The sequence below is a fragment of the Symphalangus syndactylus genome, chromosome 6 (assembly GCF_028878055.3).
Source record: "Symphalangus syndactylus isolate Jambi chromosome 6, NHGRI_mSymSyn1-v2.1_pri, whole genome shotgun sequence".
Classification (NCBI taxonomy): Eukaryota; Metazoa; Chordata; class Mammalia; order Primates; family Hylobatidae; genus Symphalangus; species Symphalangus syndactylus.
This window is the reverse complement of record NC_072428.2, coordinates 130,939,802-130,955,695: the sequence shown is the minus strand read 5'-3', so window position 1 is coordinate 130,955,695 and position 15,894 is coordinate 130,939,802. Positions and strand designations below refer to the sequence as shown.

Genomic DNA, 15,894 nt, shown 5'->3' with positions numbered 1-15,894 from the left:
ATTGATATTTGCTAAATGAATGAATCTGGAAAACGAAAAATACATGAAACATTTTATTCCTCAACAATGAAGAAAAAGCTTTCAGACTTCCATTTAGACTCGTTTTAACTGGCTGAATTCCTCAGTGAAAAGAAAACAAGCGTCGCACTGCTAATTCAGCTGTTCCTAAATATATTTCCATCAGATTCTGCTTGGCTGTTTCAACCTTGGGGTTGAAGTTCTTATTTTGATGACACAGAGACGTTCATTGCAGTGGAAATAGCAAGTAGTATTGGCTTCCCCGCCTTCCTCCCTCTAGGATTTCAACTTCTCCTCCTCGAACACCAGCCCTGCTCTTCTAGTAAATCCCACATTACAGAATAGGCTGTGGACGGAGGAGACAAGAGGAAAGTAGGAAACCGGAGCCATGGAAAGGGCGGAGCGGAGGCAAAGTGTGAGAGCGCGGGTGGCTAGAGGGGAAGGAACCCTCTCCGGACGACGGCGCGAAGGCGCTCCTCAGATTACGTCACGCACCGGGGTGACGTCACGACCGTGACACGAGGGTGACGCCGTTGCCGCGGCGACTTCTCGTCGTCTCCGCCCCCTTTCCCCGCTCCCCCCCGCACCCCCAGCCTAGCGTCCTTCCCCCAATCCCCTCAGGCTCGGCTGCGCCCGGGGCCGCGGGCCGGTACCTGAGGTGGCCCAGGCGCCCTCCGCCCGCGGCGCCGCCCGAGCCGCTCCTCCCCGCGCCCCCCGCGCCTCCGCCTCCGCCTCCCCCAGCTCTCCGCCTCCCTTCCCCCTCCCCGCCCGACAGCGGCCGCTCGGGCCCCGGCTCTCGGTTATAAGATGGCGGCGTTGAGCGGTGGCGGTGGTGGCGGCGCGGAGCCGGGCCAGGCTCTGTTCAACGGGGACATGGAGCCCGAGGCCGGCGCCGGCGCCGCGGCCTCTTCGGCTGCGGACCCTGCCATTCCGGAGGAGGTGAGTGCCGGCGCCACCCTGCCGCCCTCCCGACTCCGGGCTCGGCGGCTGGCTGGTGTTTATTTTGGAAAGAGGCGGCGGTGGGGGCTTGATGCCCTCAGCCACCTTCTCGGGCCGGCTCCGCGGGCTGGGAGGTGGGCATCGCCCCCGCGTCCCTCTCCGTCATGCAGAGCCTTCCTACGTAAACACACACAATGGCCCGGGGGGTTTCCCTGGCCCCCACCCCAGATGTGGGGATTGGGGCAGCGGTGGTTGAGCGGGAGGCTATCAATAGGGGGCGAAACTCAGGGTTGGTTCGAGAAGGTCACGACTGGCTGAAGTATCCAGCTCTGCATCTCTGTGGGGTGGGGGCGGCGGCGGCCTCGAGGTGGAGGATATAGGTTAGTTGCTTGGGCTGGGACCACAGCCCGAGTTACTGTCGCGTGTAATTCTTACATGGTCGTGGGAATGATGGGTCTCATCATTTCCTCTCTCCTCTCCCGGACTGCCCCCCTTCTCAGTCCGCTGCCCTTTTTCACTTTTCTATTTGGGGATTTCTCTTCACCTGTTTCACCCAGCAAATTATTTTGATTTAGTCTTTACTTTTTCAATCCTGAATCGCAGTTTCCGATGCCTTTTCTGGTCTCTGGTCCTCTATTCCTAGTGTTTGTCGGCGCTCTGTCGCTGATTGGTAACCCCCATTCTATTCCCATCTACCGCCCGCTCATTTTCCAGTTGTCGGACCTGCCTGCCTTCTAACCCCAGCTCCCACTTAAGAGCATTTTTGCACTTCTCTTACCCTGGTCCTCTTGAGGCTCTCTACATCTCACCACTCCCTAACATTGTTGTCTGTTGTTATCTTCACAAATCCTCCTGGACACTTTGGAGCTACTTATTTTCTGAGCCCAGAAGCTGTCAAGATTCCATCAGGTTTCACTTGGCTCTTTTCGCCCTTGCACTACTGGCACTTTTTGGCTAGTCGTCCGTTGTGCATTCACACCTCTTTATTCCTACCCATTTTTATAGGTCTGATTGATTTCTTAGTGTTGTCCTCCTTTTTGTCCTATTTTTTTCCTTTTACTTTTTCCTCTCCAGTCCTTGCTTCTCTCAGCCTGTTTTTGCATTAGTCAGCCTCTTAGCACTGTGTCAAATTATTTACGTTTTGTTTTTTATTACATAAAATTTATTACAAACATTTGGTATTTTATTACAGAAAATAATACACTTTATTATGCTTTACAAATAAGATATGGTATAATAATTGTGGTTTACAGTTATTCATTAGGTAATGTGAGTTTGTTGACTTTGCTCAAAGTTCTCTTTGCTACTTACTATTAACATCTAATTTTTCAATTCTCATAACATCTCATTCTTCTGTCTGCAATTCTTTTTTTTTTTTTGCATCATCATCTTTGGAAATTCATCCAATATGCTTGCTTTATTCAGCATCAGCTTATGATAATGTTTGTTTTCTACTCTTTATATAATCTTTATCTACATGCCCAAAATGTGTTCTGTACCATCATTTGATCTGTTCTAAAATTGCTCATTAAGTTTCTTAAAATCATTCCACTTTTCAGTTTGCATTTTTGCTTAGATCAGTTTCCTCTCATATCTGTTCCTTTCCCCCAGCTTCTTGGTTTCTAAGGAGAAAGCTCTTCTCTACTTCAATTTCCTAGTTTATTCTGTTTCCCTTGTTTCCAGTTACCATTCATTTTGCCTTGTTTCCTGGCTTTTGGTACTTAACTTTCTGAAGCTTCCTCTTTTCTTCTCCACACCTCCACGTTCCTTCTTATTTATAAACATCTTTGTTTCCGTTGACATGGAAATTTATTTTTAGGATACATTGTTTTTAATGGATAAATACTAGGGGTCACATCTGCTGTCTTTTTCCTCCAGGAATCGGATATGCCTTTGTCATAACTAGGCACAGGTGCCTCTGGGCTTTATTTTACTCTGTAATAGATGGTGTAGTTTTGTTGAATTGTATCTTGTTTGAAGACTACTACAGAGTGGAACAATGAGTAAAGTAATGGGTAGGGGTTATGAAATTGTAATTCTCTGATTATAAAATTGTTTATATTGGGAACTTTGTTGCAGAGTTATTAGAACCGTTTGCAATTCTGTAAAGAAGGCTTTTGTGAAGTAAAATCTCTACCCTTCTATTTTATTTGAAAGGGCCAGATTGTTTGGAACTGTACCGCCTGAAGAGTCTGATATAGTAAGTGAGAGCGAGGGCCATGGATTTCTGTATTTGGCACATGTCTTAAGCAGTTCCCATGTACCAGTCCTTGAGAACCTCTAGGCTAGCTGAATTTAAGTATAAATTGCCAGTAATTGGAAAGCATATTCATATCTTCTGAAACTATAAGGATACTCTCATTTTATTTGGTTAAAAGACAAGTGTTTCCTACTTTCCCCTTTACCCGGGTTTTAATGTTTAGTGGGGAACAGTAGTTTTCCCTCTACATTTTTTTCTGAACTGATAATAAATGTATTTGGCTGGGAGGGTGACATTGATTAAAAAATGTATCTCTTGAATGTAAATATCAGTATTACAGATGATAAAATAAATTCCTCCAAGAAATAATTTTAAATTTGAAGTTGATATTCAGTGGAAACTGAAATGTGCTGTGGTCTTTCATTTGAAGTCTTCCTTACATTCACTTAAAGGGATATTTTACTGCAAATTACATGGAAAGAATGAAAAGGTTTGCTTGTGTGTAATGACACATTTTATTCTGAAGATTTATTTTACCTAACAGTAAAATGTAGGTTTTTTTTTTTAAATCAAAGTTTCCCAGAGGGAAATTTCAGCTAAAAAAAAAAAAAGCGTCTGATTTCAAAGGGAAAGCAAGTCATTATCAAAAATTAGAAAAATATAAGTACAAAAAGTAAAAAATCATCAGTCATTTTGCCACTAAGATATTATTACTATAGACATTTTGGTGTATTCCATCTGTTTTTTTTTAATGCTTTTATAACACTATGTAGTTTTGTATTTTTAAAAAACTTAAAGCAAAAATTTCTATGTATTATTAGATATACTGTGATTTGTTTAACTGATCATCTTTTTGGGCTGTTAGGTTGTTTTTAATTTTTTACTGCTATCAAACATCTTGAACATAGGATGTAGATTTTAGTCTTTAAAATATGTTGGGGAATGAACAAATTTCACATCCTGTATTTGTAGTATTAATACTTTGTAGGGGCTCAAAATAGAATATTCTGGTAAATGATAAGTGCTTATTAAATATTTATCAAATAAATGTAATTATACTTTTATTAAACATTTACATCTGACCATTTATATTTACCTGATTTTTTTTCTATGACCATATGATATGAAATAGTATATGGTATAAATTAACCATATAGTATAATAAATACATTTTTTAAGTGTGATACCAGAGTGATATTTATTAACTGTTCTTCTTGTGCTATTTCTGTAGAAGGGAGCTTCTCACAACTGCATTACAATTACAATTTTATTATGTTCTGTTTTCAAGATCTCTGATCGTCAATCTTAAACTGTTTAATTATGATAATGTATTGACTAGGGAATATTCTGGGATATAATCTCCTTTATAATGAGGTCCACTGTATTAAAATACATCTTTGTGAACCACACCAGGTTGGATTGCATCATAACCCTGAAAAGTGGTATTCTCATTAATGTAGGTGCTTGTGCAGTTTTGGCTATTGCTGTTATTACTTATCCAGATATATTCACGGGTGCCCTTTTGGCAAAAATCATAAAATAGTTGTCTTTGGTATTTCTAGTGTTCCCTTTCTATATTCTCTTCTCTCTCCTTATTTACTGAACTCCCTTCTTTAGGCATCCACTCCTTTTTCTGTGTAGAATATTATCTGTTAGTCATTTTATATGTTGGCCATTAAAGGAATAAACGGTCAGTAAACAGCTAAGAAAAGAATGTTGGACTGGGTGCTTGAATCCATGAATGTAGTAAATGTGAGTGCAAACTTGATTTAATTGTACATGTATTTGGATAATAGGCCAGAAAAATTACATTAGGGTAACAGGCTAGTACAGTCTTATTTTTCTTGTTTTTCTATCCCTTGCTTTCTTGATTAGGATGAATAGGAGGTGGGTCTGGATATAGCAGCTGGAAACCTGTGTTCCATGAGTGATGGGGAAGAGAGGGAGGGAATAGATTCCTTTGTTTTTTGGCATTTTCTAAGACCTGATGCCCACCTTGTCAGAGAATGCGATGACTACTTTTTTGTTCTTCCTTTTCCCTTTTTCTCCCAATTATAAAATTGTTTTCTCTTTCAGAACTGCAGAAGTGCATTTTGTTTCTTTGACACTTTGATGTTGTTAATTTAGCTGAATACCTAGTGAACATTTTGTGTCATAATCCCCTTGTTTTATGAAATCCAGTATGGTCTAATCACCTTACATTTCTGCCTGATATTGTCCTTAAGATAAGCCTTTTTTTGCCAGTAGCTCTTACTAGATTTTATCTTCATCAGAAGTTAAATTATTTTAAGTCCTTTACTTATTCTCTTTGTCTATTTTAATGTACATTGGTTATTCTGTAAAGTCAGATGTGGCAGTAGGGCTGGGCACGGTGGCTCACACCTGTAGTCCCAGCTACTTGGGAAGCTGAGATGGGAGGATCACTTGAGCCCCGAAGTTCGAGGCTGCAGTGAGCCATGATCGCGCCACTGCACTCTAGCCTGGCAACAGAGTGAGACCCTGCCTCAAAAAAAAAAAAAAAAAAAGGCTTGATTGTAGAACTTCTGAATTCAAAATAGGTGGGCCTATTTGGGAGCTTTTCTGTTTTTAAGGTGTCAAGTACTGCTTTTTAAAATCATAAGGTTATGAATAACTTCATGTTAGTATAAGAAGAAAAATACAGCCTCATTTGTTCCATTTCTTTCTTAAATGTTTTGTTTTTATTGCCATGTTTTTATTTTTCGATTTCAATTTTCCAACCTAAATCACTAACATACTTAATTAGCATGGTAATCAGAAGAAACTGTTTAATACAGTCTCCACCCTAACATTAAGCAATTATTTTTTTCCCCTCTACCCTCTGAGATTATTTTTGTGTCCATGTTTTCTCTTGGGCTTAAAAAAAAAAAAAGCTATTATTCTTATTCCTTCCTGTATCAAGACTATGCATATAGAGGGAACTTGATGCCCAGTAACTTCTTTTTCTGGGCCCTGGTGAAGTAGAATAAAAAAATTGATACAGAACATAAAAATTGCTTTGAACTCAATTAACTTTATATCTTCTGGAAGCTCTGTAACATCAGATAAAGCATCGTTTTCATTCTTGTAATGTAGCTGCAGTTCCTGACAGCACTTTTGGGATAAATGTACTGTGGGATGGTGGTTTTCAAATTACGCCAGAGCTCTAGGAGAATTTTTCAAAAACATTCTATCACTGTAAATAATAATTTTTTTTTTTTTTTGAGACGGAGTGTCGCTCTGTCTCGCAGGCTGGAGTGCAGTGGCATGATCTCAGCTCACTGCAAGCTCCGCCTCCCAGGTTCACGCCATTCTCTTGCCTCAGCCTCCCAAGTAGCTGGGACTACAGGCGCCCGCCACCACGCCTGGCTAATTTTTTGTATTTTTAGTAGAGACGGGGTTTCACCCTGTTAGCCAGGATGGTCTCCATCTCCTGACCTCGTGATCTGCCCGCCTCAGCCTCCCAAAGTGCTGGGATTACAGGTGTGAGCCACCCCACCTGGCCAGAATAAAAATTTTAAATTGCACTAATACATATGTGAAACTGTTTTTGTCTGTTTTGTAGTTTAAAAATCTTCATCTATAATAGTACCTGGCACATAGGTACTAAAATATTTGGTGAAAGAATTAGTGAATAAAACCTTACTAGATATGAGGTGATCTGATTTTCTATAATATTCTATTCTTTTTTTCTGCCAGTCACAAAATCAGCTTATTAAATTGACAGCCAAATTGGCTGCAACAGGCAGTTTGAAAAACACTGTTTTGGGGTTTCAAGGACCTTCTTCAGAGGTTACCCCAAGGCTCTGTTTAGTGCCTCTATACCAGGGGCCCCCAACCCCTGGGCCATAGCCTCGTATCTACCAGTCCATGACCTGTTAGGAACCTGACTACACAGCAGGAGGTGAGTGGCAGGCAAGTGAGCATTACTGCCAGAGTTCCACCTCTTGTCAGATCAGTGGCAGGAGCGTGAACCCTATCAGAAACTGTGCACGTGAGGGATCTAGATTGTGTGCTCCTTATGAGAATCTGATGCCTGATGATCTGAGGTGGAACAATTTCATCCTGAAACCCCCTCTACTCCTGTCCGTGGAAAAATTGTCTTCCATGAAATTGGTCACTGGTCCCAAAAGGGTTGGGGAGTGCTGCTCTATACCATAACTATTGAAGTTCTTCATTTATCTGCTTTACATGTTAGTTTCCTTGAAAAAGGGGTTTTATGGCTGTAAAAATTTTAGCGCTACTGTGTATGGAAGAGAGGTTTGTGCTGGCATAAATCTTCTCAGGTATCATCTGTGTAGAAAATTTCAACAACTTGTGTCTAAGGCAGAGGTCAGCAATCTGAAGGGTCAGATGGCAAATGTTTTAGGCATTGTGGGACATACAGTCCCTCTCACAATTCCTCAACAATGCTGTTGTAGCTCAGAAGTAGCTAATAGACAATATTTAAACAAATGAGTTTGACTGTGTTCCAGTAGTCATTTTCAGGACACTGAAATTTGAATTTCATATCATTTCCATGTGTCATGAAAATCTTCTTTTGATTTTTTTTTCAACCACTTAAACATGTAAAAATTATTCTTAGCTTGTGAGCTATACAAAAGCAGATAGTGGGCCAGTTCATGGGCTGAACTGTTTTGACTCTTGGTCTAAGGGAGACTATATATGTTATATTCGAGGTTCTCAAAGTAAGGTGTAGGTTAGAGGTCTATAGAAAGTTCATAATTGCTTTTGTAAAAACTAGATTTATTTATTTGAGAGAGAGAGAGAGGTGGAGTTTCACTGTGTTGCCCAGGGGCTGGACTTGAACTCTGGGCTCAAGCAATCTTCTGGCCTCAGCCTCCCAAGTAGCTAGGACTACAGGCATTCAGCAAGCCCAGCTCCTAGTTCCTCTTTGCACTCAGTTTCATCTTCTACCCTCAGCCCCTGGCAAACACTGGTCTGATCTCTAGTTGTGCCCTTTCCAGAAAGTCATATAAATGGAGTCATATAAAAGTCATATCAGTGGGGCTGGGCATGGTGGCTCACACCTGTAATCTCAGCACTTTGGGAGGCCAAGGAGGGCAGATCACTGAGGTCAGGAGTTCGAGACTGGCCTGGCCAACATGGTGAAACCCCCTCTCTACTAAAAATACAAAAATTAGCCCAGCATGGTGGTGGCCACCTGCAATCCCAGCTACTTGGGAGGCTGAGGCAGGAGAATCACTTGAACCCGGGAGAGGGAGGTTGTAGTGAGCCGAGATCGCGCCATTGCACTCCAGCAATTGTGAAGCAGTGGTTAAGGTTCATTCATGATTTTACATGTGGATGTCCAGTTGTTTCACATTTATCAAATTTCTTTTGAATCACCTTGGCACTTTTATTGAAATCAATTGTTTATGTTTGTGAGTTTTGGATTCTACTGTTTTATTGATCTGTATGTGTTTTCTTAGGCTAATACCCCACTACCTTAATTACAATAGCTTTATAGTTAAATTTAAAATCAGGTAGGTCCAGTTGAGAAGATTTTTAGAACTTTGACTTTTTAGTTGCTTGTGTTACCATACTTTCGGGAGGAGAAGACCCATAATTTTATTCAGGTTTTCAAAGGTGTCTTCTACCACCAAATACTTCAGACTTCAGTATATAATTAATATATCTTTGTCTTGAATTATGTGGTGGTGAGGTTCAAGAAAAGTGGCAGGTAAAAGTTGCAACCAAAATTAATTTCCTTATAAGAAATAAAGGAGATATTCTAGTAGGTTGCACAGAAAAGTCAATCACGTCCTTTTTACCATGTTGCAAAATTATGAGGTGTAATCAAAATGTGTATGGGGAAAGTGAATATGTTAAGATGTTTATTCACCAAAAAAAGTCACCGAAAGTGTCCATTAGGTTGTGAAATATACTAGTTTACAATGTGTTATTCTCCATCTTCATTAGAAGAGTTCTTCCATTTGAAACCTCTGTCATGTTCTGTGATGTTTCAGAATTAGTATCTTTGTTAATCTTAGAGGCATCATTAAATCGTTACGTTTCTGCTAAGGAAAGGCATATGGTAGTAGTTGGTCATATTTCTACCTTTTTCAGAGGGGCCCATGGGGCCCCTTTACTTTGTTTTAAACTGCACCGATAGCTTTTTACTGGTTAGCCCAGGGAATTATACCTACAGTGTAAAATGATGTTTCTCATCATGATTTTCATTTAATAATTTAAAAACAAAATATCAGGAAACACATGTTTCTAGAGAGGAAGTGTGGAATACCTGACCAGTAGAGGGTCAGGTGACAATTGGGAAGGTAGAAACTGACTAAGCTTTTGATCATGTTGCAAGGAGTATCGTTCCAGATTTGTTGGGTCACCTTGCAGAGTTTTTTAAATAAATCCTTGAGTTTTTTTTTTTTTTTTGGTAGAGATGCTGTGTTGCTCAGGCTAGTCTCGAACTCCTGAGCTCAAGTGATCCTTCCCAGGGTGCTGGGATTACAGGCATGAGCCACCTCACCCAGCCTCCCCTTGCCGATTTTGAAACTGCGCTTCCAGGGAGAGAGTAATACGTATCTTGGCAGACTATTTTTGACTATTGTTCCAAAATTGATGTGTTTTTAAAAAGTAAAGAAGTGGGCCAGGCACGGTGGCTCACGCCTGTAATCCCAGCACTTTGGGAGGCTGAGGCGGGCGGATCACGAGGTCAGGAGATCGAGACCATCCTGGCTAACACGGTGAAACCCCATCTCTACTAAAAATACACACACAAAAAAAATTAGCTGGGCGAGGTGGCAGGCGCCTGTAGTCCCAGCTACATGGGAGGCTGAGGCAGGAGAATGGCGTGAACCCCGGGGGGCGGAGCCTGCAGTGAGCCGAGATCACACCACTGCACTCCAGCCTGGGCAACAGCGAGACTCCGTCTCAAAAAAAAAAAAAAAGTGAAGAAGTGTGGATATCTTTAAAAAATAATTAGGCTGGGCACGGTGGCTCATGCCTGTAATCCCAGCACTTTGGGAGGCCAGGATGCATGGATCACCTGAGGTCAGGAGTTTGAGACCAGCCTGACCAACATGGAGAAACCCCGTCTCTACTAAAAATGCAAAAAATTAGCCGAGCATGGTGGCGCATGTCTGTAATCCCAGCTACTTGGGAGGCTGAGGCAGGAGAATTGCTTGAACCTGGGAGGCGGAGGTTGCAGTGAGCCGATACTGCGCCATTGCACTCCAGCCTGGGCAACAAGAGTGAGGGAAACTCTGTCTCAAAAAAAAAAAAAAGATACTTTAATTATATTTAAATTGGGGAATACTTTTGTTTTATATTTTTTCTTGCACTAAATATGTAACCTTGAAGTTAATAACACCAGAAAATTTTTACTTTATCGTTTTAGAACTGCTTAATTGAAATAAAATGTTAGGATACTTTGAATTAGTCACTTACTTTGGAGTATTTTAAACAGTTTACTGCTTGGGGTTGTTTCTCAGTTGACTTAATATTTTTAAACTGTATTTTGTACCTTGTACCATTTATTTTGCAAAATAAATTTCTATTTGGCCTTATAGATGTATTTTTAATATTAAAGGGGATTATTAGTGTCAGCAATAAAATTGTAATTAAGTCTTAAGTAGGTATGATGATTATTATTTTTTTTTTGAGACAGAGTCTCGCTCTGTCGTCCATGCTAGAGTGCAGTGGTGTGATCTTGGCTCACTGCAACCTCTGCCCCTGCCCCGGGTTCAAGCGATTCTCCTGCCTCAGCCTCCGGAGTAGCTGGCACTACGGGTGCATGCCACCATGCCCAGCTAATTTTTTTGTATTTTTGGTAGAGATGGGATTTCACCATGTTAGCCAGGATGGTCTCGATCTCCTGACCTCATGATCCGTCCGCCTCAGCCTCCCAAAGTGCCGGGATTACAGGTGTGAGCCACCGTGCCTGGCTGATTATTTTTATAGAGCTCTTGTTAGCCTAATTTCTGGTAATGTTTTATGAAGTTGACTTAATTCCCATCATAAAAATATCCCATTTTTTCTGTGACTAGCAAGCAGTTATTGCCTTTATAACTTTTTTTACTGTAAAAAGATAAAGTACTATTGATAATTACTCCTAAATAACTCAGAACATTTTTTGTTTTACACACATTAATATATACTTCCATGGGAATAGTGTCAGAGAACATCAAATAGGGAAGAGATTATGATTCAGAGTAGTCTTTATATTCCTATTCTAGAGCCACAGAAAATGTTCATCTCCCTTTAGTTTTTACAAGATTGCCTCTAACATTGATGATATTCCACTCATATTCTTCCTGCACATGCCTTCTCATACTAACAGTAAGTCACACAATCTCAAGTAAGTTTCATTATACATGAGAACTCAGTTGAATGCTCGCCTTTCCCTGGCATCTCTTGATCCTCCTCCCCCTCCTTATGGTGTGCACTGAACTTCTAGTATGCCATATGTGTTAAGTAGATCATAGGAGTGCTATGAAAATAAAGTGAAATGATGAATATGTAAAAGCCTTCACAAAATTATAGTAGAGTTTTCTGTTGATTTTTAAGACAGAAGCTAAATACTATAGATGTAAAAATTTCCTTTCAGAAGTCTTTGTTCTTTTTTTTTTTTTTTTTTTGAACAATAATATGCTCAGCACAGGGCTCTAGTTAACACTTTTGGCAGTTCTTAATGTGGGACTGACTGATGATTGTCCTAGAACTGTTTCAGTGTTAACTACATTCTATTAATGTTACTTTAAAACATTATTTAATTAAAGAAACATGAAGTGGCAACATATTGATTCATGTGTTCAGTAAGCAATTCATGGGAAAGAGCTAAACTTTCTTAATAACAGTAGAAAAACTGTTCCATTTATAGGAAAACTGGTAATTGTGACTTGTGTTTTGGTATTTAAAAGCTGTGGTTGGCCGGGCACAGTGGCTCACACCTGTAATCCCAGCACTTTGAAAGGCCAAGGCGGGTGGATCATGAGGTCAGGAGATTGAGACCATCCTGGCCAACATGGTGAAACCCCGTCTCTACTAAAAATACAAAAAATTAGCTGGGCCTGGTGGCACGTGCCTGTAATCCCAGCTACTCTGGAGGCTGAGGCAAGAGAATCGCTTGAATCAGGGAGTCGGAGGTTTCAGTGAGCCAAGATCATGCCACTGCACTCCAGCCTGGCGACAGAGTAAGAGTCTGTCTCAGAAGAAAAAAAAAAAAAAAAGCTGTGATTAACATTTGCTTTGTTATTCATCCAAAACTATGTTGGTGACTTTTGTATTGAGTCATTTCATAGGACAACAGGTATTCATGTATTCAGTAAATATTTGAGTGCCTGCTATATGCCAGGTAGTGATCTAGGTGCTTAGTAGTACACTTGAAAACAAAACAAAGGTCTCTACCCTTATGTAGCTACTGTCCAGTGGAAGTGTGTGTGTGTGTATTGGGGGATGGGGCAGAGAAACCTTAGACATACAGAAAGGAAATTATATAGTATGTTCAAAGGTAATAAGTACTATGGAGCAATGAAAGTTAAACAGGTTAGGGCTGGGATGGGGGTAGGTAGCAATTTAAATAGGGAGGTCAGGGTAGGCCTCAGTTGAGAAGGGGGCATTTGAACAAAAATTTGAGAAAGGAGGAGGAGGCATTTCAGATAAACCAATTAGTTCAAAGGTTCTGTGTCAGGAATGTGCCTTGCCTATTTAAGAAACAGCAGGAGGCCAAAGTTGCTGGGGCAAGGTAGAAACTAGGGGATTAGGGAAGGATCTCTTTCAGTTATCTAGGCCATATTGGTGATAGCAGAAATACTGAGAAGTAGTCAGATTTTGGATGTTTTGAAAGTAGATTCGTCCAGGCTTGGTGGCTCATGCCTGTAATCCCAGCATTTTGAGAGGCCGAGGTGGGCAGATCACCCGAGGTGAGGAGTTCGAGACCAGCCTGGCCAACATGGTGAAATCCTGTGTCTACTAAAAATACAAAAATTAGGTGAAATATTGAAGGAGATGTTTTGACTGAAGTGATTTTAAGAGAGAAGAGGAGGGGAAGTAAAGATGGTGAGGAATTATCCTATAAAGGGGAACAGAGGAATGGGGCCAGAGCTAGTGAGGAAAGTGGGGTCAATAAATTTTTAATGATAAGAAAAATAAGGGCGTATGATGATAGGAATGAGCCATTAGAGAGTAAAACATTTCAGGAGGGAGAGATAAGAATTGCTGAAGCACTGTCTTAGAAGAGGTAAGAGCGAAAGGGATTTAGTGTATAAATAGGAAGGATTGGCTTTCTATAGGAGCATCTATACTTTATGATAATAGGCCATTAAGCAGAGTATGTGGATAGAAATGCTGCTAGGAAGGTCGATGTGATTGGTGGAGTCTGTACATGTTCTCTTGCAGTTGCTTTGGTTTTTTTCAGTGAAGTAAAACTTGAGGTTATCAGCCAAGAATGAGGATTGGGACTATGTGAAAGTAGCTCCACAGCAGTATGGGAGCATAAATGAACTGGAGACAAATAGTAAAATTAATGGGCAATTTTTTTTCTTTTAAGAGATGGGGGTCTCACTCTGCTACCCAGGCTGGAGTGCAGTGGCACAGTCATAGCTTACTGTAGCCTCCAGCTCCTGGGCTCAAGTGATTTTCTCACTTCAGCTTCCCGAGTAGCCAGGACTACAGGCTAATGGCAATATTAAGGACTACAGGACTAATGGCAATATTAGGAACTACAGGCTAATGGCAATATTAAGTTATTTTATGAGTTGTCTAGACAGCATTATGGATCTCCTAACTTTTTGGTACTGATCTTCAGATCAGAGTTAAATGTAACTTGCCCAGGCAGTTTAAAACTCAGTATGAGTCATTTTCATTTGGACTCAAACATGGAATCATTGGGAAATAGAACATGAATTATTACTCCTTCGTGAAGTACCTGCCACTATCGTGCCATGAATGTAGGCTAAATTTAGAGAGATCTGGTAACTACTTTTCTTTTAAAAAAATTTTTTTCATCTTTTCTGTATTGAATACTTACTGGTTCTTCTATGTAGAATAACATAACCTCATCATTACTTTCTTTCAAACACTCTCCAAATTTGACTTGTCTTTGCTCATATTTTTCCTACCACCTGAAATACAGATTTCCTCCCCCTCCCCACCCTCCAAACCTTCCAGACTTAGCTCACCTACCATTTATTGTAGGAAGCTTTTCTTAACCTCTTTCCAAGTCCTAGTTTGATGCCTCTGCTTTGTGCTTTTGTAGAACCCCAAAGTTTACCTAGTTTTACTCACTATATAGTATTGTGGGTTTTTTTGTTGATAGGTATTTCTTTTTCCTCTAGTCCTGCACTGTTCAGTCATACTTTCTGTGATGATGGAAATGTTCAGTGTCGCCCTAATATGGTAAACAGTAGCCATATCTGTGTGGCTACTGTGCACTTAAAATTTGCATAGCAGGACTGAGGAACTAAATTTTATTTCATTTTAATTAATTTAAAATTAACTAGCCTCATGGCTAGTGGCTGCTTTAATCAGTGCAGTTCTAGACCCCTTCAAAGTCAAGAGTGTGTGGGATTCATACTTATTCTCTCATTGCTTAACAATAGTACTGTCTACTACTTAAATGACCGAATTCTTTTTCAGTACTCTTAGTCTGCATAGTTATAACTCACCTAGAATATGGCAGTTTTCTTCTCTAGATTTCTGTCTTTAACCATAGCTTTTCAGTTTGTTTTCAAGACTATGTTGATTTGTACAGCACTGAGTTCTTCAGTCCTGCGAAGTTAGCGTTTTGGTTGGATGTGGTGGCTGGCGTCTGTAATCCCAGCAATTTGGGAGGCTGAGGCGGGAGCATTGCTTGAAGCCAGGAGTTTGAGATCAGCCTGGGCAACATAGCAAGCCCCTGTCTCTACAAAAAATTAGCTGAGTGTGGTGGCATCCACATGTAATCCAAGCTACTTGGGAGGCTGAGGGCGGGAAGATTGCTTGAGCCCAGTTCACGGCTGCAGTGAGCTATGATCACACCACTGCACTCCTGCCTGGGTGACAGAGCAAGACCCTTTCAAAAAAAAAGTGTATTTTTTTCCCATTTAGGACTGAAAAAATTGGGTGTTACAAGATTACCTCAAGGACTGGTCTGAGAACTGGGGATGGTAAGAAAGAAACTCAAGTGGCCACCCTCTGGTTTGTGGGGGTAGGTGGGCAATTTCTGTTTCAGCCAAAGCAGCTCTACTTCATAAATTAATATATTGGAATTGTCCTTGGGATTTCATTTGGAGGGGAAAAAAGTCTTCTAAACAATAACACTGTTAATTGAAGAGACAAAGCATGCATATGGCAGCACGTGATTAAGCACCAAAGTGGATGACAGATCAAGAAGACATAGGAGGTTGTTATGGGCTAGTGAGGTCTTGATGGAAGTTAAGGTTTAATTTAGGTAGGTAGAAGGAAGACAAAAGGATGTAATAGGCAGTGAGAATAGAATTTGCAAAGAATTGGAGTTGGAAATACATATGTTAGTTTTGGTTAAGAAACAATGAGCTGATTATAGTTGAGCAAATTGTATGAAATAAAATTTGACGAAATTAGATGGGACTGGATTGTAGGAAAAAGTGATAGGCTGACAAAAAAAGTGTACTTTATATTGTATGCACTGAGATGAATCCTCGGAGGTATTTTGGTTGTTACAAAGATGGAGGAAGAGGACACTATTAGCATTTAATGAGAAAGGATCAGGGAAGTCAGCCATCCCACAATGTTCAGGACAGTTTGCACGTTTAAGAATTGTTCCAAAT

General features: G+C 40.6%; 1 protein-coding gene across 11 annotated transcripts in view; it reads left to right on the top strand.

The window, feature by feature from the left end:
• The first annotated feature begins 502 nt into the window (after positions 1-502).
• The window catches only part of BRAF (B-Raf proto-oncogene, serine/threonine kinase), a 208,738-nt gene continuing 193,346 nt past the window's right edge, over positions 503-15,894 (top strand). For 8 of the 11 annotated variants that reach the window (XM_055284224.2, XM_055284221.2, XM_055284219.2 and 5 more), the window contains exon 1: positions 503-957. In XM_055284224.2, coding sequence (XP_055140199.1) covers positions 826-957 — 132 coding nt within the window. In that variant the 5' untranslated portion in view covers positions 503-825. The remainder of the gene's footprint in view (positions 958-15,894) is intronic. The other 3 variants (XM_055284223.2, XM_055284226.2, XM_063641653.1) reach the window with 2 other exon arrangements.